Raw genomic sequence first — 23505 nt, forward strand, 5'->3', positions numbered from 1 at the left:
TGATAATTACAGCTGTTGAAAGAAGTGTAATAAGAATGTAACTTGGAAACACACTAATTTATTTCATAAGTGTAACTTAGTAACCTTTCATTAAGTTTTGTTAAGCCACTGTGTAGAAGAAAACATCTATAGTTCGTGTTCAGACATGAGAATGATATTTTAAGGAAATTAAGTTGAAATATAGTTTTTACACATCCCTCATGTGAATACATTTGTGTATACGAAAGTGAAATTTAGTGCCATGTTAGCCTTTATTATACTTACATATGACATGAAACCCTGAGGAAGCAAAAGACAGGAGTTATTAAGGCCGTTTTGAAACTCGTACAACACCTACACTTAAGCGAACAGATGACAAAGTTACATCTACTTTGAAGACAACATTTGACTTTTCAGGTATTGCAAAGGAGCAGTGACCACCCGTGCAGCCGACGTAGCAACAGACCCTGAGAAAGAGACATTTTACTGTCAATTATAATAGTATGTTCTTTATTTATGTTTTACAGAAGAAATGATTTATACACACAGATACATGATGTTTAATCTTCACTAAAGTAAAAGGAAGTTCATGGCTGAACTCTTGAGAGGAAATTTGATATGTTATTATACAATACACGTTACGAGAGAGACAATCTCTGTGAGATATATTTTCCATTAGTATAGGCAGTATCCACAAGAAGTGGAGATATCGAGAAAGTACTGAGCAGCTATGCGATTTACTCGTGCAAGGATTTGTTAATGTATTAATACACTTAGTCATCTGAACAGTCAGAACACAAACAGAGAGTCTGTCACGATGTTACACTACACGGACTTGACGTAAGGACACTTACATTTACCCATGATTTGGTAAATGGTAAGCACCTCCTTTCACACACCCCTTGAAGGTGATGCAAATGTTATAATGTAATATGTTCTCTTTTTATCTAGTAGCTGTAGGATTCGGTAGTTTGTAGGTAGTGAATAGTTTCTTCCATTCTATCTTTCTCCATTATCCTACCACCTCCTGCAGGCTGGGTATTGTTTGTTTCCAGAATGTAAGAGTATGTTGTGAAAGTAAACTTTCAGGTATGAATAAAAAGACATGAAGAAAATTAAGTATTTTGAAAAGGGTTATTGATGGCATCACAAGCCTGGCCAACCACTAGTGAGGTATGTAATCAAAAGAAAGAAATGAATAATAATTGAATGAAAGCCCGTGATTTAAATATTAAGTCTGATATCCCTTGGCCGCCCAAACTTGAATAAAGAAACTTAAAATGACCATATGTATTTTTATATGTGCTAAAACTCTGCATATTCTCAACATATTTTGAAATATGAACACAAAATGTAATATTTTATAATTAATGATGTAAACATGTTGGGCCACAGTGAATTTTGTTAAAATGTAAATATGGCAAAAAGTGTTGCAAACGACAAATTTTGTGTTAATTGTGAAACTTACTGTGTATAAACCAGATAAGTGTAAACCGATATAAACTGCCATTTACTTCGATGATAATGAGGATTTTCACACTGCAAATGAACGCTCGTTGGCGGGTGTAAACAACGTGGTGAAACACCTACCTTTGCGAACTTCGACGCCGTTGTTGTTCCTGGCCGACCTTCAGATGCTTTGGAGACCCGGGAACAATAGTCATAAAACTTGCTCAAACAGGCTATGTAAATATATGTATATTAATTTTGTAAAAGGGATCAAAACTGTAACAACTGTATTTAGTATATAGGTTTAGAAAGTAAGTATTGACAAAGATTATCCCTTATGAAGACACGTGGCCTTTCATATGAAAATATGTATATATTGACGTTTAGGTACATCTATTATATTGTTTGCTAACCTGCCACGCTAAATGCTTTAGCGTGACATTCGAGGGGGCGATGTAGCGGGACTTTGAATTTCGCCGCGCTACACTCGTTCCCTCGGATATAAATTATACCGTCGCATCTGTATGAGCGCTCGACGGCAGAGAAAATATTTATAAGAAAATGAAGGTACTAAAATTTTAACTCTTTTTGTTTTCTACCCGCTATTGTCTTTTGAGAGCGAAGGCTCAACTGCACTAATTCGTTAGTGTTCAGACATAAAAACTTATTCGTTAGTCTCAGTCTGATTACGACGTAAAAACTTATTGATGTGCGGACATGTAGTATTGTGGAAGCTTGTATGAAATTTGGAGGATGGAAGCAGCAACGTAAAATACATTGCATTCAAGATCAAAATGGTTTTAATTTGTATAATTCCTGTAGTAATTCCTGGAGGGCGAAATTTACTGCAAGATTTTGGAGCAGCTATGACTTTTTCATGCAGAAATGAAGCACGAGATCATTGGAGAAGAAGACATATTAACTTGGTAATGAATGTACTCTTATCTACGCCATTTCGCCCTGTTAAACACATTTTGTTATTCTCTGTTCTCTTTCAAATAATTTTTGTACTGGAGATTGGTTTGACTTTTGCTCAGAAATGCCACAAGAACCACTCCAACAATAGCTTTTCCGAATCAGGAAGTCCGATTTGCATTTCATTCTTTCCCTTTTCACGGTCATTAACGATTTTAAAAACCCCTTTTTTATTCACCATTTCTTCCCACATTTCAACATTTTATTTTATTTTCTTCTCATTTTCTTTTTTATTAACGACCAGAACGGTTCCATGTCACATTTACAATTATCGCAAACGGGAGATGGACTTACATTAGAAAAGCTTCGTACGACATCGTATGAAGCCGAATTTTCGAATGCCACCATTCGTCACCACAGTTATAACTACTTTCCCAAGTGTCGTGTCCTAGTGTAATGGCCAACACGTAAAATGGTAAGCAAATGAAACACATACAGCTACCCTGATGCTTTCATTTACTGTGAACCTACCACTTTCGGTGCCGATGGGGTTATCACGACCCGTATATACGACGCGTCAGTGGCCGACAAACCGGTTTACGCAGACTACCTGTAACCGTGACGTCTCTTCAATCATCGACCGTGACAGTTCGTCATCATACTGGTAATTTTATTTGTTCTTATTTTTCTTCCTATCATTCTTTTTCTGTTTTACACCTATCTGCCCGCGTCACCTCAATTGCAACCGAGGACCGCTCTTCGGTCGGTAACACGGCATCCGGGGGTAGCCGTGTGAGGACCGTCGCGGGTACTTGACGGTAGCGAGAAATTACAGTTTCCTTTTACCACCGTAGCTGAATTTTGTAACAAAGCTAATGCTATTTTAGTTCCGGCACAACTCGTCGATTGTGGTTTTCTGGGACACACTGCACATCGTGAGGGTGCAGTTAGCTCAGGACACGAGTCTGAATTCGGGGCTACAAAACAGACCGGCTGCCGCAGTTCAGTCACCACTTGCGACATTCGACACTGCACTGCACTGCATTACACAGTGAGAGCCTCCGCAAAGCGACCCGCTCCGTTCGTGTGAGAGGTGGCATGAGCCCCCCCTCTCATATTTCTATCTTACTCCGAGTAATTCGATTTTCCTCTCTAATTGCATGCGGTGAAAAGTTGCTTTTCCTTTACACGCAGACTTCCCACGCAGCGTCTCCCGTCACCCGAGTGGTCCGGTGAAAGGCGGGTTCTGCTGAGCTCAAAGGGGTTAAGCCGACAGGTGTGAGGCAGTCGAGTGGATGCTTTCCAGGCACCGACGTTGTCATAGGAGCTGGGGCGACACGCCCACAGGGGCCTGACGGAGCGGCTGGGCTAGAGATTCCGTCACTTCGCAAAAACTTAGCGAAAACACTTTCTGGCGGGCTACCACCGAGGCGTGGGAATGACTTGTGTCCCCAGGCAGTCTTGGCAGGCAAATTCTCGCATTTTCTGCAAATTGTAACTGTGATTGGCTTGCTCAGGGCATACCTCCGTGACGTAGCAAAATCGGCGCAGAAAATTGGCGCCAAGAATCTCCATTGGTGGAATGGTAGTGCTTCGGCAATACAGTGGAATTTTCCGCCGGTTTTCTAGTTGCCAATTGGAACGTTTAACCACGGCCACTGTCGTGGGGGCGGGAATGTTCCGTGTTAGGCTTGTACGGGTGCTCTTGGGGTACTCGGCTCTCGCCTTTCGGTCGGAGTAGGTTACAAGACTGAGCTCTCGCTGCTCTGGACAGCCTGTCTTCCGTTGGCTGTCTAATATACTTTCATTTAATTGTAACTATTTAACGAAGTTGCAGAAGTTTCGACTTCAACGTAACTTTCGGATTCCAGTTGGCAATTGAGCGTTCTGCGAACAAGCGGCCTATGTTGTCTGTCTCGAGCAGTTTTGGCTAAAGTTGCTGTACCGGAGTTACTGTGTGACTTCGCTCGTTAAAATCAATCACTGTACCGTCAGTGATTGTTTGGTGAGCCTTCTCCGTCTCCCTCAGAGGCACATTTGTATTGCTAGGAAGTCTTTAGTCTGGAACAACCAGACCAGGACAATTTGTTTCGGGCTATACTCGCGACATTATCGTCACCACGATGGGACGTCGAAGCAACCAGCCATCGCTTGTGGTACGCCAGATCGTGTCCTCGCAGTTAAGAAGACAGCTCGGTAATGTACGTCTGCAGCACTGGCAAATCAAGGAATTTGCACTGTGATAATCAGAGTTCAGCAGAGCGCGCCTGTTCCCGTCTTTTCTAACTCTGTTCTGTCTTAGGTGTTCATTGCCCGAGTTCTCACTACTGTAGCAGCAATTAATGTTGCGTTGGCTGGGTGTTGCCCCTTAAGATTTGAGTTGCAAGGAATTGGCTCCACATACCACTTGGTCATAAATGTCACAAGCTAGTTTATGGACAACTTCACCTTCACAGCATTTATTTGAGTATGTAATTTGATGTATTGTAAATGTTTCACATGTTTTGTTTATTATTTTGAGTTTAGTCATAATAAATCAAATTGTTATTTTGGACAGAACTTTCATTATGTTAATCGGTAGAGCAACCCTTTTATTTCTCACTACATTAATGAAACTTTTCTTTATCTGATTAATTTCTATCAAATTAAATTACTGCAGGTGCCAAACTCTTTTCTACTCGCAGGGTCGATTACAGCAAGTTCGCGTTTCTTCTTAATCCATGTGCAACACCAAAAGTTGGAGTTACAAAAAAGGGGTGAGGGGGGGGGGGCGGCGCTTAGAGCATTATTTCCATATGAAGATTCTAGAAGAATTTAGTGTTAAATACACTGCTACCCCCGGCACTTCGCACCTGTGTCTCCTATAACAGAGCGGTAGCTGGCAGCCGACGTGGAAACACTGTAGTGGCAAGTGACAGATGTGAACTAATGAATAATTTTAATTGGACTACAACCATTTAAATCACATAATAGTCGCCAGAAGAAGGTTAGTGAAGATGAAAATCTATGATACTTTGGATGCAGAGACCAACTCTGTACAGCTAGAGTGGGAGGGGGAGAGACATGCAGTGGTGAACAGTGGAGAGTGGGAGAAAGTGAAAATGAGGAAGGAAGGAAGGGGGGGGGGAGGGAGGGAGGGAGGGAGGGGGAGGGAGAGAGAGAGAGAGAGAGAGAGAGAGAGAGAGAGAGAGAGAGAATTTGCCTTTGGAAATTGAAAATCAAATGGTAGTTACCTCGGTACTGTTGCTTCAGGTAATGCCAAGCAGCAGTTTCGGTGTGACCGCACGTTTGGCGTCGCTCACCCGGTGCCGGCTCGCCTCGTGCCACTCGCAGTAGACTCGCTGCTCCACGATCTGCAGTGCCGTGTCAACCTGTCGTGGTAACGGCAGGGATGGGGGACGGGTGGTATGTGCAAACTGAATACGCAGCTTCCTTTAGTTTCCACAGCTTTATTTATTAAGCACAAAAAAAGCGCAGCCGACTGACAGTACACGCACCGCTCGAGCAGTGCCGTGACGACGTCGGGCACGTGTCGCAGGCAGGCGCCGCGCGACAGGAGAGAGGGGGTCGCACCCGACTCCGCACTGCCGCCACAGGTGAGGTCCGAGTGGCTCGGGAAGAGAGGGCCGTAAATTGAATCGACCGACACTGTCAGAAATGTTGAGGCTCTCGAGGAGGAAACTTGTGGAAAACGGGGACGGGACGTGTGTCGGACGTCGGGAAATAACGCGCGCAGTACCGGGGGGATCTGTAGAGGGCAAAGGCTGTAAGGGAAGCGGAGACTGGAAAATATTCGACCCTCTGGCGAGGGGCCCTTACGGACTATTTTCTTCGTACTCTTAAAAAGTCACTGCACAGGCGCGAGTTCCTAAAGCGGAACGGCGGAATTTTCCAAAATACTAGGAGCTGCTGAGGTTTCAAATTGATTATTCCGAGTGTTGCAAAGTACAAAAATTTTGACAAACTCTGAGGCATTGCCCATAGCCGGGTGTGTGGCAGTTGTCCTAATGTTACGATCATGAGATAGCCAGTTTGTTCCTGCTGTGCGAAGATTTTTTTTTGTTACTCTTCTCCCGATTGCATTTATTACCGAACTGATATGTTAATTAACATATAATGAGGTAACCGTAATGTTTCAATGAAAGTGACATATTTTTATTTACTAGTTGTTTGAAAAAAGGAGTACTAAAATAAATGTTTTTAATAACATATTTTGGTTTTGAATATTGTTCTTGTTTGTCTATAATGTCTAGAAATCAGAAAGTATTATAATTTCTATTTTACGTTTCCGATTCTCGTACAAAATTTTAATGCATTACCAGTAATTTGATCCACAAAATAGGATCTACGTCAATAATTATTAATTGACAGCTACATTTATTATGAGCGTATTACACTATTAAAGGACTTTTACAAATCACTCACAAAAGTGAGGATCACACTCACACTTTTATGAAAGATCTTTTACATTCCAATATACACCTTAATAAATATCAAAGTCAAACAAAAATAAAAAGTTTTGACTCATGTGGCGATCAAACTGACGACCTCGTGATTGGGAAACTAGAATACTACATGCAGAGCTACAGGCAATTCCATCAGGGAAGGCGAAATGTTTTCCACTTAGGTGACTCGGAAAACTTCGAAGTCGTGTATCTGAAGTGTTTTTCAGAATTGTGCCGTACAGCTTTAGTGAGCTGATGTCCAAAGTTGTACAAGTTTGAAGAAAATCTGAGAGGGGCAGTCCGTAAGGTACCCTACAAAGTAGAGGGGTGGATACGGGAGAGGGAGACCGATCGGGGAAGGCCGCTGCGACACTGCCGAAATGCCACACTGTGGTGTGGGAATCTGCCCAAAAAGGATTTCTTAACATCTTCCTCTCTTGTGCCTCACACACAGAACGTGCTAGGAAAATACAGAGAATATCTGCACAAACAGAGAGAGGTATGCAACCGCTTCTCTTTTCTCTCATTCTACTCACCTGTGGCGAACAAAACAGATCGGGTACGACCTCTCGTCCCTGTGGCACATAACACAAATAAACAATAAACAAAAAGTTACAACATAACACCGTGACAATCAGACATAATCTCTCCCGAGGCACGAACGGTTCTCTGTTGTCCCTGTGCGTTCACAATAAATAGCATCTTTGTCTCTCGCTAACCTGTTTGTCCACAGCAAAATGTCACAGCCATCCTTTTCCCAAAAAAAAGAAAAAATTCCACTTCCACTGTCCAGTTTGACAATATTAGGCCTCTCGAAACTGCTCGGCACCCGACATGTGAGAAGGCTGACACACCTGACCTCGAAACACTTTTTCTCCCTGCAGTTTGACCTCTCTTGGCAAACCCGTTCCGTTCATGTCGCGTACGGTAGAGGCAGTTTTAGAAGACGGAGGAGAACACGCGGGAGAGAGAGAGAGAGAGAGAGGAGGGGGGGGGGGGGGGGGGAGAGGGGGAGCTGTGAGATCTGAAGTGTGCCTCTGTTCTCACCAATCCCCACACACTCCCTCTCTTTGTACACTACGTCTCACTCGAACTGATCCAGATACCTTCAGTCGTGAGGTGTGGGCAGAACGAGGAAGCGGAGGACAGCGTATTCTCCTCGGTACTCGGGAGGCCGAGTGTAAGTACTCGCAGTGGAAACTTCTGCCTCGAGTGTTGCCAAAAATTGGTAGTGACTTAAAATGCAACGTGCAGAACGATTTCCTTCTCGACATCTGTGTGAAACGTTTAATTCTGTGTAGTGTGCAGAGAATTTACCACTCTATTGAGAAGCCTGTCGCAGTCATTTTGGTGGTCTGTGAAGTAGGTTTCAGTCAACACATTTCCAGTACAGGTATATAATTAAAAAATCACATACTGCACTCAAAAGTATGAAAGGGCCTCTGTATGAGGTGTATATTTTAAGTATGTAACATTTTCAAATGTAGACACTTCAGCTGGCCACAAACGCTGTAACAGAAGCATTTGTCTGTGCTTATTTAAAATGTCTCAGTTAACTGAAAGTCTCATAGTGTCTGAAGCCATTTATTCATTCATTCATTCATTTCTGGGCAGAAGAGGCACGAAAACAGTCCAAATTTGTGAAAGCAGTCAAAATTCAATTATAAGTCAGTGAAGTTTATGGAAAAAAACACTGTCAGTGATTGAAAACTGAGAAAATTGATTCAAACATACTAATATTTGCATCTAAGTGCAAAGTGAGAGACCATCTGTCACAAGTGAAAAGAAAACAGACACTTTGCAATTCAGTCCGTATCCGAGGAAATACGTCCAGCTCCGAGGAGAATTCTTTATTAAATTCCTACAGAAGCTTTACAGCAGTTTGCATTATGTTAGCGCAGGGCACTAAAACTGATGAACGAGGTGCACTACCACATAGCATTGCGTTTTCATGAGTGATACACTAATGTAAGCAACGGATGTTGTCCGCACAGGTAAAAAAATATGGGAGGCTCACAGTATACAATATAGGGGCGAAGTCCCACTACAATGATGACGACATCAAAATGGCCATTTGCTGACGACTGTCAAATCGAGCAGCCGGTTCTTACGAGAATGGAGCTCGGGTGTCAGTTATTCATTGTAATTAGAGGTTTCATACAGGTGGAAATTAGATGAAAATTGACTGAGGTATAAACATTCAGGTTTAAAAAAAAATGTTGTCAGTTAAGAAAAATGTCTCACAAATTGAGGGCAAATTATTCTGGAAACTTAAACATGCTGAAACCTGATAAACACAGGTCATTTCTTTTCAATGGTATCTCTCGTACTAGGCTTGTACGGCCAATTATTAAAGTTTCATATGCACATCAATTACAGCATTCATACGTATAAAATCTTCCTCACTCGAGAGGGAGGAGAAAGGGGGGGAGGGTTGGGGGAGATGGGGCGCAAATAATGCATTTCAAAAGTACAAATTTCCACATTCAAATTTTACACGAGAGCCACAGACAGGAGTAGGTTTCACAACGGTTCAGTTCCTCGTGTACGGCCAGAAGATGACACTCGCTGCTGCAAAGTGGGCAACAGCTTGTGCACAACGGATGTAATGCAATGAAACTAAAACCGGATCAGCTGGGATAGAGGTCCGAGAAGGAGCTATAACGTGAAACGGTAACTGCCAACTGCTCAGACACGAGAGTTTCGACGGAGCCCGGAAGCGTACTCGGCGGTCAGACAAACTGCTCGCCACAAGCGGGAAGTGCCACATTGAACCTCGACCTGTTAATATTCTGCACTGTCACCACACATTCGATAATTTTTGTGGTCGAGTGCTACAAGTAAGGAGTTCATATACAAGACGTACCACACTCGTGTGTGTGTGTGTGTGTGTGTGTGTGTGTTCTCCCACTGGTGAGTAAGAATAAGTATTGCCACAAAATGGTGACGACAGCCACTTGTAAAAAAAAAAAATTTACACTTCAGTCTCATATCCCGGTTGATACTTAACGTACGTCATCAGGTCCGGACCTCTGTCGCAAACTGCACTCACTAGAACGTTCGCACTGCACGTGGGGAGCACCCCGTCAGAGTGTCCAGTGCGGAGTCTGTACACAGAGGCGTCGGAGGACGTCGCGGACGCGTCGCTTCCTCAGAGCCTCCAGTCCTCGGACGGGGACAGTGGGGGCGGCGTCGGGGCCGCGAGATCGCCCGCCGGGACGGCGATCCGCGGGGGCGGCGCGGCGTGGCGCCCCTCGTGCTGCTGCTTCTGCTGCCGGTGTCACGTCTTGCGCGGAGGCGGCGGGGGCGGGGGGGCGAAGCTCGGCGGCGGCGGCCCGATGTGGTGGGTCGAGGACGGCCCCAGCGACGCCGCCGACAGCTTGCGGTCCTTGACCGCGATGTTCTCGTAGATCTGGCGCGGGAAGTCGTCGGGCGGCCTGTGACGGACGAGCGAGTGAGTAAGGGACGGTATTTCGGTGCGGCTCGACAGCTTATATCCTTGGAGACGGACTGCGGAAAGGCGCATCTCCGTCTGTAGCTTTTATAGATTTAGATAAAGCTTTTGACAAAATCCATTTGATTACACTCTACGATATTTTGGAAGTTGCACAAATAAAACACAGGGAGTGGAAGGATATTTACAAGTTGCACAGAAACTGAGCTGTAGTTATAAAAGTCAAAGTACTCGTAAATTATGGAGTGCAGCAATCAGTCGTCCTTTTACATATGTTATCACGCAGATCTAAAAGCCTGAAGCTAGCCACTGTCAATGCACTACGATTTTCGCTCAAAGCGTGTAAACACTTGTCGACTGGTCTTCACCCAGTAGTATTCGGAGTGTCGGGTGGGTCGCGCTGTGTTCCAAACCTGACCATTACTTTTATTTCTGTTTTTCATTTATATACTCGAGTGTGTAGAAGACTACTAGACAAATGTTTTCCATTGTATATTGATATAACTTTGTCCTTATCCATCTACTAGTTGTACCTTAGACGAATGGGATGATAAGAAGAAGAAGAAGAAGAAAAAGAAGAAGAAGAAGAACAAGGAGGAGGAGGAAATGATTTCAAACTGTTATTAGTGAAATTCTTTTAGTGTATCTTGATTCGTAGTCAATTGCAAGGGCCAGTTTTTGGAAAAGTGATTGCTGCGAAATTATTGCCAACACGCAAAATCTTCATCAGTGTTAATGAAGTTTCTTTCCTGAGTGAGATTCGTACAAAAAAAATGTCACTGTCGCAAACTGCCTTCACGCTGCATTCGTGGTGCTCATAACACCTGTGTTTCGAATGTTTCTACAATCGGCATCATCCGAGGGAATGCAACAAACCGTCCAGAAGAATACGCACGTGAATAAAATATCAGAATTAATAAAATTATTACCCTCTCCCTTAAAACCCACATCCTTTCGTCTTTCCCTCTCCTTCCTGAAGAAGCAACCATCGGTTGCGAAAGCTAGTAATTCTGTGTGTGTGTTTGTGTGTTTTGTTCATTGTGCCTGTCTGCCGGGGCTTTCCCGCTTGGTAAGTCTTGGAATCTTTGTTTTTAATAGAATTAATAAAAGAATTGATATGAGAGTGAAGGATCAGAATATAAGGATTTAAAAAATTTTAACCCTTCACTATATCACACACACACACACACACACACACACACACACACACACACACACACACACACAAACAATATCTACAATAAATGTGTGACACTTATTGTGAAATCCAGTAGTAAATTTACAACAACATAACACCCTCATAAATTTACAACAACATAACACCCTCATATCTCATAATTTGATAAGAAACATTTGTGTACTAACCTTCCACAGGCACGGGTAGATAAAGAAAAACAATAAAAGATGAAATAAACAGAAGCATTAATCGGGTTCGTAACACAGGGCACAAAATTACAAAGCTGCAAAGCCAACTATTGCACCGCCATTTCCTCTGAGAACATCACAGTGTAAAAAGCAGATGAAGTACCTCGAAAATACTTCAAAAACTTTGACCACCATTTCTCCAGAAATACAGATAAGCCGAGTCACGTGACCGCTTTTCAGACTGTTTTTGCACTTTAGAGAATTTGGAGCTCGGTGTCTGACAGCAACTTTTTCTAATGATGCACAAATAACTTCCAAGTAACCCCATAAAATATCAACTATTTAACAAAAGTCACCGGCAGACGAGTGCACGGCACCTGTGTTACGTAAACCGCGTAGCTTCCAGTCCAAATCTCGTACTGTTTTATTTAAATTCTATGTTTATTATCAAATGAAAATGTTAATTAAGAAATACTGAACCACAGTTTTTAGTAAAAATACATCTTTTAATTTTTCTTTACTAATTGTACGAAAATGTGAGTATTCAGAATAAAGTAATATTTGGTAAGAAACTGCAAAATGGCAAACAGAAAATGAAATTTCCAGTTTTTCTTTTCATTTCTAGACACACAGAGTATTACTGCTATGCATTAATATTTCATTTAATAATAAAGCAATTCAAATGTGTCTATCAGATCTCAATTTGTTTTCACGTGATAGATAATTAAAAATACACAGATTATTTCTTTATTAAAAATTATAATTCACTACTCATTGATTAACTTTTCTACGTGGAAAAAGATAGGGGGAATTTCAAGAAAAGCCTCTCACATCCCCCTACAGATGGTGGCATTGGGGAAAACTAGAAGTAGATTTCCTGTACCGACGTGCCCAAAAGCGAACACCTGCCGAGGTACGGCCCACGGCCCCGACCCCCTAACTCCCGCCCGTACGTCACACAGCAGGCAGTGCCACACGTGCTCGCCACGCACCCCAACATGCCTTCCGGCTCTCGTTCACAGTCAATACCTCTCTCTTTCAAATGTACGTGCCTCCGTTCGGGCCGCGTTGTAACTGCCGGTCACAGCTCCCGCGACATCTGCACACTGACAGTGGCTTCGGCGTACGCCGATTCCTTTAAATATCCGAATAGCCAAAAATCCGGTGGACTCACGTTTGGTGGTAGGGGGAGGACACACTGTCAGATCTCCTCGACCGACCCGTCACCTGCTAAATGTCGCGGTGAGGTGATGTCGCACAATCTGTAGAAATCGGTGCGGTGCCCCGTCGTGCGTAAGCCGGAGTCGTCACATTTTTTAAATGAACTTCTCACTCTGCAGTACAGTGGGTGCCAATACGAAACTGTGTGGCAGGTCAGAACTGTGTGCCGGACGGGGATTCCAACCCGGGATGTCGGACTTTGCCTGGCGAGTGCACTAACGATCGAGCTACGAGAGCGTGACTCTAGACTCCCCCCTCCGCTTCCTTTCCCTCGGCACCTCACCTCTACCTTCCGGCAGTCGCCGTCTCTCTACGCGAGTAACGTTCTCTGACGGCACAGGTAACTCGTGTAGAAATGGCCGATTCGCAGCAAGTGTTCGGTGAGGTGTTCGGCCCTAGAAGTCACCGACAATTCCTGCCCGCACGCCGATACCGGAACAATCCCGAAGCCTCGTCTTCCCGATTGTTCGAGGATTTGCATCTGCCCAGGTGGGCATATTGTGATAATTTATTATGCCGTCCCTCGTGAATCCTACCTACACGACAAAATACTGTACTAAACATTAGTCACCCTAAATAAAACAGCGCGTATCTCGACAAGTGTCGCTTCCTCGACATATAATTACAAGAGATTTCTTTCTAGATGCAACCAATACTCTCTACTGTAGTAATATGACACTGTTTTTGAACATTCTGTATCGAATTTAGATTTATTTTAAAAAAGTTAGTATTAGGGAGGATCTACCCCAAACTCTTTGCATTAAGAATGCTTATATGCTACCCACTCAGCTACTGCTGAATCTTGTAAAATGATGTAAATGTTTTTTAGTTAACAGCACTTCAACAATCTTATGACACTGGACCCTCTTTTTATTTCTTTAAACAAAAGAAAGAAAGAAAGAAAGAAAGAAAGAAAAAACCACCACCACACACTGTGCTACTTTGGGATATTGATGCCCGAGCTGTGACCTGCAAATACTGTAAGTATGGACAGCACAGAGAAGGTTTGTCTGTAAGGTGCCCATGTGGGTACCGTAAAAAGTAAGGACAAGGAAGTGGATACAGTACATGCTACGAAAGGAGAAGGGAACAGTAAACTCTGTCTCAGAGGGATACGTGAAGGGAAGGGAAGGGAAGGGCAGGCGGAGGACGAGAAGACAAACAGGTTTCAGTTTCCGAACGACGTGCCACAGGGCAGCATTAAAAAGGAATTGACGGACAGCTACAAATGGAGACTTAACGGACCCGACGGCAAATCAGAAAACTGACGACGACACTACGGACTGCACGTGAGAATAATCCGACAATCAGCTTAACAGCTCACACGTCCGAGTTGCCGACAAAAATAATGTGTAGAAAAACACAAAATAAAACTGACAGTCAGTTTGGCTTTGAGAAAGGTAAAAGGCACCAGAGAGGCAGCCCCACTGCCACGCTCAATAGTGCGAGTGGGACTTTGAAGAGGTCGAGGGCTGTCCGTACGTTCTTTCACCCTAGAAAATGGTGGAAGACGTTCGAAATCTCCAGAAAAATAGATCTAACCTTTAGGGACAGATAGGTAATTGCTCCGAGAATGAAGTATACGAAAGGAAGACTGGTAAGGGCTCACGTTAACACTGGTGTCGGGCAGAGAACCGGTTTTTCCCCACCACCGTTCAAACTGCACGCAGAGGAAGGGACGACAGAAATACGACAGAGGTTAAAGAATAGAATAAATTTCAGGGTGAAAGGATACAGACAATACAGTTTGCTTTGCTACCTTCGGCGAGGAAGCATTACGGGGCGTACCGTATGGAATTGACAGTTTACCGAGCACAGAATACGTGTCGTCGGCTTTAATATGTTGAAGAAATTTCTGAAAATTTATGTCTGAAGCGCACAGAATTATACGTAAGTGTGTTACGGACTGTGGGACAACCGAGAAAGGAGAAAATCGAAGCATCTGAGATGTGGTGCTATAGAGAGACACTGAATATCGGGTGGACTCCAACGAGAGGTGAAAGACAGCTCGAAGAAAGTGACGGTCGAGAAAAAGGGCCGGGAGAACAGGTCACGTGTTGAAAGAGGGCGGGGAATAACCTGTCCGTGGTACCAGAGGGAGTTGTAGACGGTGAAAACTGTAGGGTAAGACAGAGACTGGAATACATCGAGCAAAAAACTGACGACGTACACTGCGAGTGCTAGTCCGATAAGGAGAACACGACGACTGCCGTAACCCGATTTCCCAGAAACTCTGCTCAGTGGTAGAGGACTAAGTAAGAAAACACACATCTCGGCTTATCCGTGGATACTGTACCACTTCTAAAAAGCGACACTGAAGTTTTTGACATACGTTTTTAGCATGCAGTAATCTTAGCCAAAGTGGTGGCACAGTAGCTAACATTGTGGGCTCTCACATTTTCACCCCATATTCAAAACCCTATTGTTGCTATTGTTATTTTTCATTTATCTACCCATTTCCGTATATGATTAGTGTAGTAATATTTTCTAGTGTATATTGAAATATGTCTGTCCTTATTTGTCTACTAATAGTATGTCCAATTGGAATGCCTTCAAATCGCAAAACTCGGTAACAAATATCTGTAAGTGCGAACATTTTTAGATTAGGCTTTACCGTGACTGTTACTGACATTAAATGAAACAACAAGTTTACTGTTACCAGTCACCATTTCATTTATTTCCACATTTCGAAGGATTAAATCTCCATCATCGGGAGGATTTGCATTAGTTAGTATTACGTGTGTGTGTTTGTGTTTGTGTTTGTGTTTGTGTTGTGTTACGATGTTTGGAGGAACTTGTGGCACTGCCTAGTGGAGAAACAAGACACTATTTCAGAATATGGTTTAGGATTACTTTTGACAAAAAATTAAACTGATATCTAATGGTAAACATTACCCCTTGTCAGCTTAAAACTGTATGTACATCAACTACTGGTACAAATGTATATCTATCTGAATATTTTATAGCATTAACCAATGTACTACCCCAACCTTTAGGCAGCTAATATACTTAAGACGCCTTGCCCTCCTTCTGCCTCCAGCCCCTCACATCTGTTTATTAATCTTAAAGAGTGTCATCTGTGTATGATTTTACTGTTGTAGCCAATAGAATCACTGTAATTCAAGTCTGTAACATTTCACCTAATTGTTATCAACAAGTATGAAGTAAACGAGTACAAATGTTTAGCTGTTTTAACTTGTCAAAACTGGATTTATATACCACCTGAAGTACACAAACATACATTCGACACCTCAAAACAAACACCTCCAAATGCTTTAAACAATTATTTGGTAATAATGTTGCTCCGATGTACATTCTTTGCACTTTGGGATTATGCCTTCTCTTCTGCTATACGAACCTTGCACCCAGCTGATTCCAGATGCCATATTTGTTTACAAATGTGGCAGTACACGTGACGTGTTACGATAGCAAAAGGAACCTGTGATGCCTGGAGGTACTCTGGTTTACTTATTTAATGTTCGCCATTAGATATCAGTTTAATTTTTTGTCAGAAGTAATCCTAAACCATATTTTGAAATAGTGTATTGTTTCTCCACTAGGCAGTGCCATAAAATCCTCCAACACAACACACACACACACACACACACACACACACACACACACACACACACACACACAAATGTAATACTAACTACTGTAAATCCACCCAATCATGGAGGTTTAAACCTTCGAAACGTGTCATGGAAATAAATAGAACGGTGATTGGTAACAGTAAACTTGTTGTTTCATTTAGTAACAAATATCTGGTAGTAACCTTCAAAGGACGTGGGTACATAGTTAAAAAATAGACAAAAACAATAATTGGGTTTCGGACAAGAGGCACAAAACTAAGAGGCCACAGCAATAGCCCCCGAGCCACAGTATCGGCTGAGACGATCGCACGCTAAAAGGCAGTCGAGTTACGCCGAAAAGTTCAACCGTCATTTTGTCAGAAACAGTCGGAGCCGAGCAAAGTTTCTGGGCTACCAGGTTACGGCACCAGTCACGTACCCCTCGCGAGGTGAAAAGGTCAGCACGGGAGACCGTCGACTGATAAAAAAGTCCGTTTTCCGCCTGCGTGCACTACCTGGGCAGGTGGGCGTCGGACACGGCCCTTGCGGGCGTCCGCACCGGCCGTACGACGGGAGGCGCCGCCCCCGAGCCGAGGCCGACGCCGACGCCGATGCCGACGCAGGGGCTGGCGGGCAGCGACGTGGCGCCCTGGCGCTGCGGAGGGGCGGCCGTCAGCCCGGCGAGGGGCAGCGAGCCGGGGGCGGCGAGGGCGGCGGGGGCGGAGGGGTGCGGCGGCAGCGGGGGCGGCGGCGGCAGCGGCAGTGAGGGCGACGGCGACGGCAGCTCGTCGCTCGAGTAGCGGATGTTGGTGTACTCGCGGCCCAGCTGGAGGCTCTTCTGCAACCGCGGGGGAAAGGACACACAAGTACGTACTTAAAATCTTCAAAGTAGTGGTGAACGTAATCCCAGAAATAAATCAAAAGAGTTCTAATCCTTGAGGTTTTTTCCCTTCTTTTTTTCTTTGGGAGTGGTGCGGGGAGACAGGTGCAGGTCCTCACCCCACCACCACCTCGTCCGGTCTTCAGCTGAAGAGAGCTCTCCGGGATGGACGTACAACTGCTCGTTCTACTTGCGGATTGGAAATTGCAGACTAGGAATAGCTACGAAGGTAGCAAAAAGGTACTCCGAAGTAACTGCCCGTACTGCTTACGACTGTGAAACGCGGTGCCCCGTTAGTGAATAATAAGATACCATTTGTATTTTTCATACTTAACACATATTTACTAACAAAAGGTGTTTCGTTTTACCAAGTTCTAACACAGTTGAAAGTTTTCTTATTATCTGTATTTACTCTCTGCTAAAGTCAATTCTTATAAAATTTTACATTACGTCAATAGCTGCACACAAATGGAAGACAATCGGCATTTCGACATCTTCCTAATAAACTTTCGGGAATAACAAAAATTTTATTTAAAAATTCGTATGTACATAACTGTGAGGAATGACATAAAACACTAGCAAAATTTTTAAATTTTAGAATGAATCTACATGTAAAATTATCAATCTGAAAAAACAAATTTGTAATTGACTAACTCCCATCTCTATTTTCACTAATTATTTTTCAATGTTTACGAACAGTTGTACTTCCAAATATTAATACTTAACATTTAATCGCTCAAAACCACTCAACATTTGTTTCCAAATCAGTAACTGAAATTGTATTCAAACTTGTTGACAAAGTAATACAGTTTTGTATTACACATGTAATAAAGCTGTCCTCGATGCGACGACTTTGCGGACACCGGGCACAGCTCTGTTTTCTAGGTGCGGCCCCACTAGAGCCGACCAAGGTCCCTAACTGACCCGGGTTCACGGAGCCCGTCCCAGGGCAGCCCGGGGAGTTGCAACGCGGATAAGAATCACTTCTCGACTTGCTCGTCCCTTTGCCTCCGTCCCACATCTCAACTAACCTACCCAGGCGATTACACTTTACTGTTTGTGAAAATTGCACTGTCCGGAAGTAATGTTCCGGAACATTTCACAATCTGAAGCCGTGTAGAACAGTGTACAGCGAATATAGTGCTAACGGAAGCTTTGCTCGATTACTCAAATATTTGATGCCGTCTAAATTTTAGCCAGTTTTAAGCTGATTTTCCTGCATAAATTATACAGTTCGTACCTGTCTGTGTTTGTACAGATTTCCAACCGTCAAAGACAAGTTTTTTCTATTTGTATTTTGATATATTACCAGGCATCGGTGTGATACCCTGAAAATTAATAGTCACAACTGTAGAAGTGTAAGATCTGAAAAGAAGTCTACATCAGATACAATAACTTTTAATTTTTAGTGTTATATGAAAACAAAATATCTCGTCTCTATTTATAGTTTCATTAACTTTACTATTGACAATGAAATCAGTTTTATAAATTAACAGAAAGTTTCAATTTTTCACGTTTTCGAAATCTGTAACTCCTGTTACGAACAGTCAGGCCCACGAATCTTCACTTAAATATATAATCTGAGAGAACGACACGTAAATTAAAACTGTCAAACAATTTCAGTAACAAAAGCTATCTAAATGTTAATACAATTTACTACCAGTCCTCGAACGTTCTAGGACGTACGTTCACGATATATGGGGTGATGATAAAAAGCATCAGACACTCACTGGAACGAGAAAAGTAAGTCCAGTAAGCAGGGGTGTGGAAATTCGTACTTTCTGCGACGAACGAGTGTTTACGAGAGAGGTTCGACGTGGCGTCTATTCGTAGCAAACCGCACCACACCATAAGTCGAGGGGGATTGAGGTCTTGAGAATGAGTAGGCCGAGGTGTGGCACTCCACCCTCTCTGCACTGAATTCTGTCAGTCAAAGTGGTTGTACAATTCTGTAATTCTAACCATTTGTGTACTGTCACGCTACTTTATGTGGAGTACACTTCACTGTAAACGTACGTCTCCTCCTCATCGTTGTAATTTTTACGAGCGTCAGTGTACTACGGGGAGCTACAGATTAATGCGGACTCCCGACCGCGATGGAACCTGCTATTTTTCACGTCGAAGAAACGTTGCCGTGACAGGAAGAGGTGATAAGTGACAGTAAAAGTTCCTAGGATTGACTTGGGAATGAACGAATTTTATTAATAGCTCACACACGTGTAACTGGTGAAGAGAATTTCACGTATTCTTCCTACTATTGAAGATTACATTTGTTAATCCAAAAAGCTTACCATTTTCCCGAATGTCATCTCGCTACAGATTACGAATGCAAATGTTAAATAAACTGCTATATAAGAACTCGTGTACAACTGTTTCTACGTAACAAAACAGACAGTAACCGATTTACAACTAGTGTAATTCTGCGAGTAATCACCGAAAAACCGGCTAATCTCGAGGTGGGGGGTGGACCGTGCAGTCGTTACCCCTCCATCGTGCATTTCAGTCGAGGTTGGTTCGTAGTCGTGGTTACGTCGGAGTCTGGTGGCCACGAAAAATAAATTGTGACAGATCAATTTGTCACCTTATGACTCCGTTAAAAAGCTGAGGATCTCTAAATTGTGTGTTGAAAGTTGCGTGTGAAACTTTAAATTTCTTCGTGTGCCAATAGCCCTCGTGCTGCCCGCGTAGTTGGCGTTACACTGGCTTTACGCCCTGTATCAAAAATTCAAGTTTCATTTTTTCTGAATGTTTACATGAGAAAGCACCATTAAAATTCCTAGGCAAATCAGAGGAAGTTACGATACGTTCCGCTCACAAAAAGTCGGCCACGGGTCGGGGCTCCTGCGGGCATAATAATGTGACGCCGACCCTGGAGTGATCATGCGGTCGTGACTCACTCGGTCTTTGTGGATATTTTCGTGAAATGGTAAATGCTGTACTCTCATTGTCTGTCGAGGAATGCAATATAATGGATTAGGCAAGGCAAACTGAGCAAACTTAACACACACTTGTTTAATATTTGCATCACATTCAGGTACCTATTGCTACAAAATACATGTACAATTGGTGTTTACTCTCAAATGATATTAATGCTGAGTTACTGTCCACATTTTACACTTCATTATAATTAATTCTTTTTGAAGCTACTCAAATAACTTTGTACGGTAACATTTTGGATTAAAAATGTTGGCAACAGTTGTATCACTGTGTCAAACATGTTTCTGGAATTTGTGGTGTTACGGACCTCGTGTTGTTTTGATGTGATTAGCAGAGGAGATTATTTATAAATGTGGAACAGAGAAATGAGTAGCCAGTGACAATTCATTTATTACGGTGCATAGAGAATAACTGGAAACAATTTTGTGAGCGGGAACATTGTCCCTTTGGACAAAATGGTAAATGAGTAAAAATGGACAACTAACAAAAATTAATTAAAAGAGCATTTTAATAATCTGAACTTAAATTCGTGGAAACTGCAATCTCTACATTTTATTTCTCGTCAAGATATGAGAATAAATGGAACACTAACCAGATCGCAGCAGAGCTTTGCAAGGTTTGATAAACATTAGTAATTAAATTATTTCTGTGTTGCAAAAATAAGAGGTAAGTTAGAATAAACATAAAGCCTACGACACTGTTCCACAAAACAGGTCGTGCAGCACCACGATAAGTGCCAAAAGATGGCAATAAGGCAGCTTGACTCTTGCCTCTGGAACAGAAATCAATCATCTATAAACGTGCTCTCGAAAGTATTGCTACACACAGTGCAGAGATGTGGGACAGGAGTCGAATAAGAGGCGGAGGAGGGAGGGAGGGAGGGAGGGAGGGAGGGAGGGGAGGGGAGGGGATGGGGTGGGAGGCGAGGGGATGGGGAGGGAGGGGAGCAGAGAGGATGGGGAGGGAGGGAGGGGGAGAGGAAGAGGGACTTTTGGGGAGGAAGTCGTGTGGACAACAACACAAGAAGTGTGACTGTTGAAATCAGGAAGACAATGTCTGCTCCAATAGAAACAAAATAGCTGCGGTGAATCGGCCGCTTCGAAAGGATGGACGGACGAGACAGGTGGCTAGAGAGGATTCAGGAATGGACCCCACGAGAGTGACGGAGGAGAGGACATGCAGAGGAACAGAACGAATGTGTCTGCGAGGCGACAGAAGGAGACCGGCCGAACAGAAAGAGGGGCGGGCAAAATGGGAAGCGAGGAGAGGCGACAGCCGCGAACGGCACGTGCGGCGCGACAACGGTGATACCGTTGTGCACAGAGAGGAATCGTAACCGACCGAGAGTGATTGTAAAAGCAAAATTACAAACATTTTACGAACCTCTCTCGGGACACAACGTAACAGATTCCAGAAAGACAGATCATGCGCATGTCGCTACTTTGCACACGAGATGGGAGGGGGATGGTGGGGTGGGGGGAACAAAGAGTTCAATCTGGAAACATATCCGGTATTTATTGATTTTAAGAAAGGTTCCAATACATTTGACAGGAGAAAACCTGAGACAAAGAAAACTCTTCACACATCATAAAAGCAATTCAGAACATATAAAGCCAAAATGTGATAACTGTCAGAATGGAAAGACACTGAAAGAGGAGTAAGATAACTGTGTTGCCTCTCATTGCTTTTGCTCGAGATATTCGGGGTGTCTCAAAACTTTCGGGTCAAACTGGAACAGACGACAGTGCCTCGAGAACCAATTACACTGAGATGGGGAACCGAAGGTCCAAAATGCGTATCTACTTTCTTCCCTACAGCCTAGGCCTTCGTGACAAACGAATCTGCTCCAGTCCTGAACCCCTGAATCATTACACCAACAACCTGAAAATAGCTTTCGCATCCCGCAACTACCCCCCCGACCTGGTACAGAAGCAAATAACCAGAGCCATTTCCTCATCCCCTCAAACCCAGAACCTCTCACAGAAGAACCCTAAAAGTGCCCCACTTGTGACAGGATACTTCCCGGGACTGGATCAGACTCTGAATGTGGCTCACCAGCAGGGATACGACTTCCTAAAATCCTGCCCCATAATGAGATCCATCCTTCATGAAATCCTCCCCACTCCACCAAGAGTGTATTTCCGTCGTCCACCTAACCTTCGCAACCTCTCAGTTCGTCCCTATGAAATCCCCAAACCACCTTCCCTACCCTCTGGCTCCTACCCTTGTAAACGCCCCCGGTGTAAAACCTGCCCTATGCACCCTCCCAGCACCACCTACTCCAGTCCTGTAACCCGGAAGGTGTACACGATCAAAGGCAGAGCCACGTGTGAAAGCACCCACGTGATTTACCAACTGACCTGCCTACACTGTAAAGCTTCCTTTGTGGGAATGACCAGCAACAAACTGTCCATCCGCATGAATGGACACAGGCAGACAGTGTTTGTTGGTAATGAGGATCACCCTGTGGCTAAACAGCCTCGGTGCACGGCCAGCACATCTCGCCACAGTGTTACACCGTCCGGGTTATCTGGATACTTCCCACTAACACCAACCTGTCAGAACTCCGGAGATGGGAACTTGCCCTTCAGTATATCCTCTCTTCTCGTTATCTGCCAGGCCTCAATCTCTGCTAATTTCAAGTTGCCGCCGCTCATACCTCACCTGTCTTTCAACAACTTCTTTGCCTCTGTACTTCCGCCTCGACTGACATCTCTGCCCGAACTCATTACCTTTACAAATGTGTGTGTGTGTGTGTGTGTGTGTGTGTGTGTGTGTGTGTGTGTGTTTGTGTGTTTGAGCGCGCGCGCGTATACCTGTCCTTTTTTCCCCCAAGGTAAGTATTTCCGCTCCCGGGATTGGAATGAATCCTTACCCTCTCCCTTAAAACCCACATCCTTTCGTCTTTCCCTCTCCTTCCCTCTTTCCTGAAGAAGCAACCGTCGGTTGCGAAAGCTAGAAATTCTGTGTGTGTGTTTTATTTATTGTGCCTGTCTACCGGCGCTTTCCCGCTTGGTAAGTCTTGGAATCTTTGTTTTTAATATATTTTCTTACGAAGATACACAGCGTACACTGCACGGCAGCTACGTGGGTCACAGCGATATTTCGACCGCATGTGTGTCAGTGACGCACCTAGTTCTACACGAGTCGTCCGACACGACGGATACCTGGCACCGGGGACAGTAGTGTGCTTGCGGCACAGGTGAGTGCACCGGTGCGGTGCGTTCTGAGAACTCTGTCACGTACTGCACGTCTCTACGGCAGTCGTGGGTGTGTGCTATTGTCGTG

At 43.8% G+C, this 23505-nt stretch overlaps 1 protein-coding gene across 4 annotated transcripts in view; it reads right to left on the reverse strand.

The window, feature by feature from the left end:
* Positions 1-5776: 5776 nt before the first annotated feature.
* LOC126295476 (tyrosine-protein phosphatase non-receptor type 11-like) overlaps positions 5777-23505 on the reverse strand; it is a 308013-nt gene continuing 290284 nt past the window's right edge. For all 4 annotated transcript variants that reach the window (XM_049988023.1, XM_049988022.1, XM_049988024.1 and 1 more), the window contains 2 exons: positions 16916-17238; positions 5777-10225 (listed from right to left, as the gene is read on the reverse strand). In XM_049988023.1, the coding sequence (XP_049843980.1) occupies positions 10069-10225; positions 16916-17238 (480 nt within the window). In that variant the 3' untranslated portion in view covers positions 5777-10068. The remainder of the gene's footprint in view (positions 10226-16915; positions 17239-23505) is intronic.

The sequence above is a fragment of the Schistocerca gregaria genome, chromosome 11 (assembly GCF_023897955.1).
Source record: "Schistocerca gregaria isolate iqSchGreg1 chromosome 11, iqSchGreg1.2, whole genome shotgun sequence".
NCBI lineage: Eukaryota > Metazoa > Arthropoda > Insecta > Orthoptera > Acrididae > Schistocerca > Schistocerca gregaria.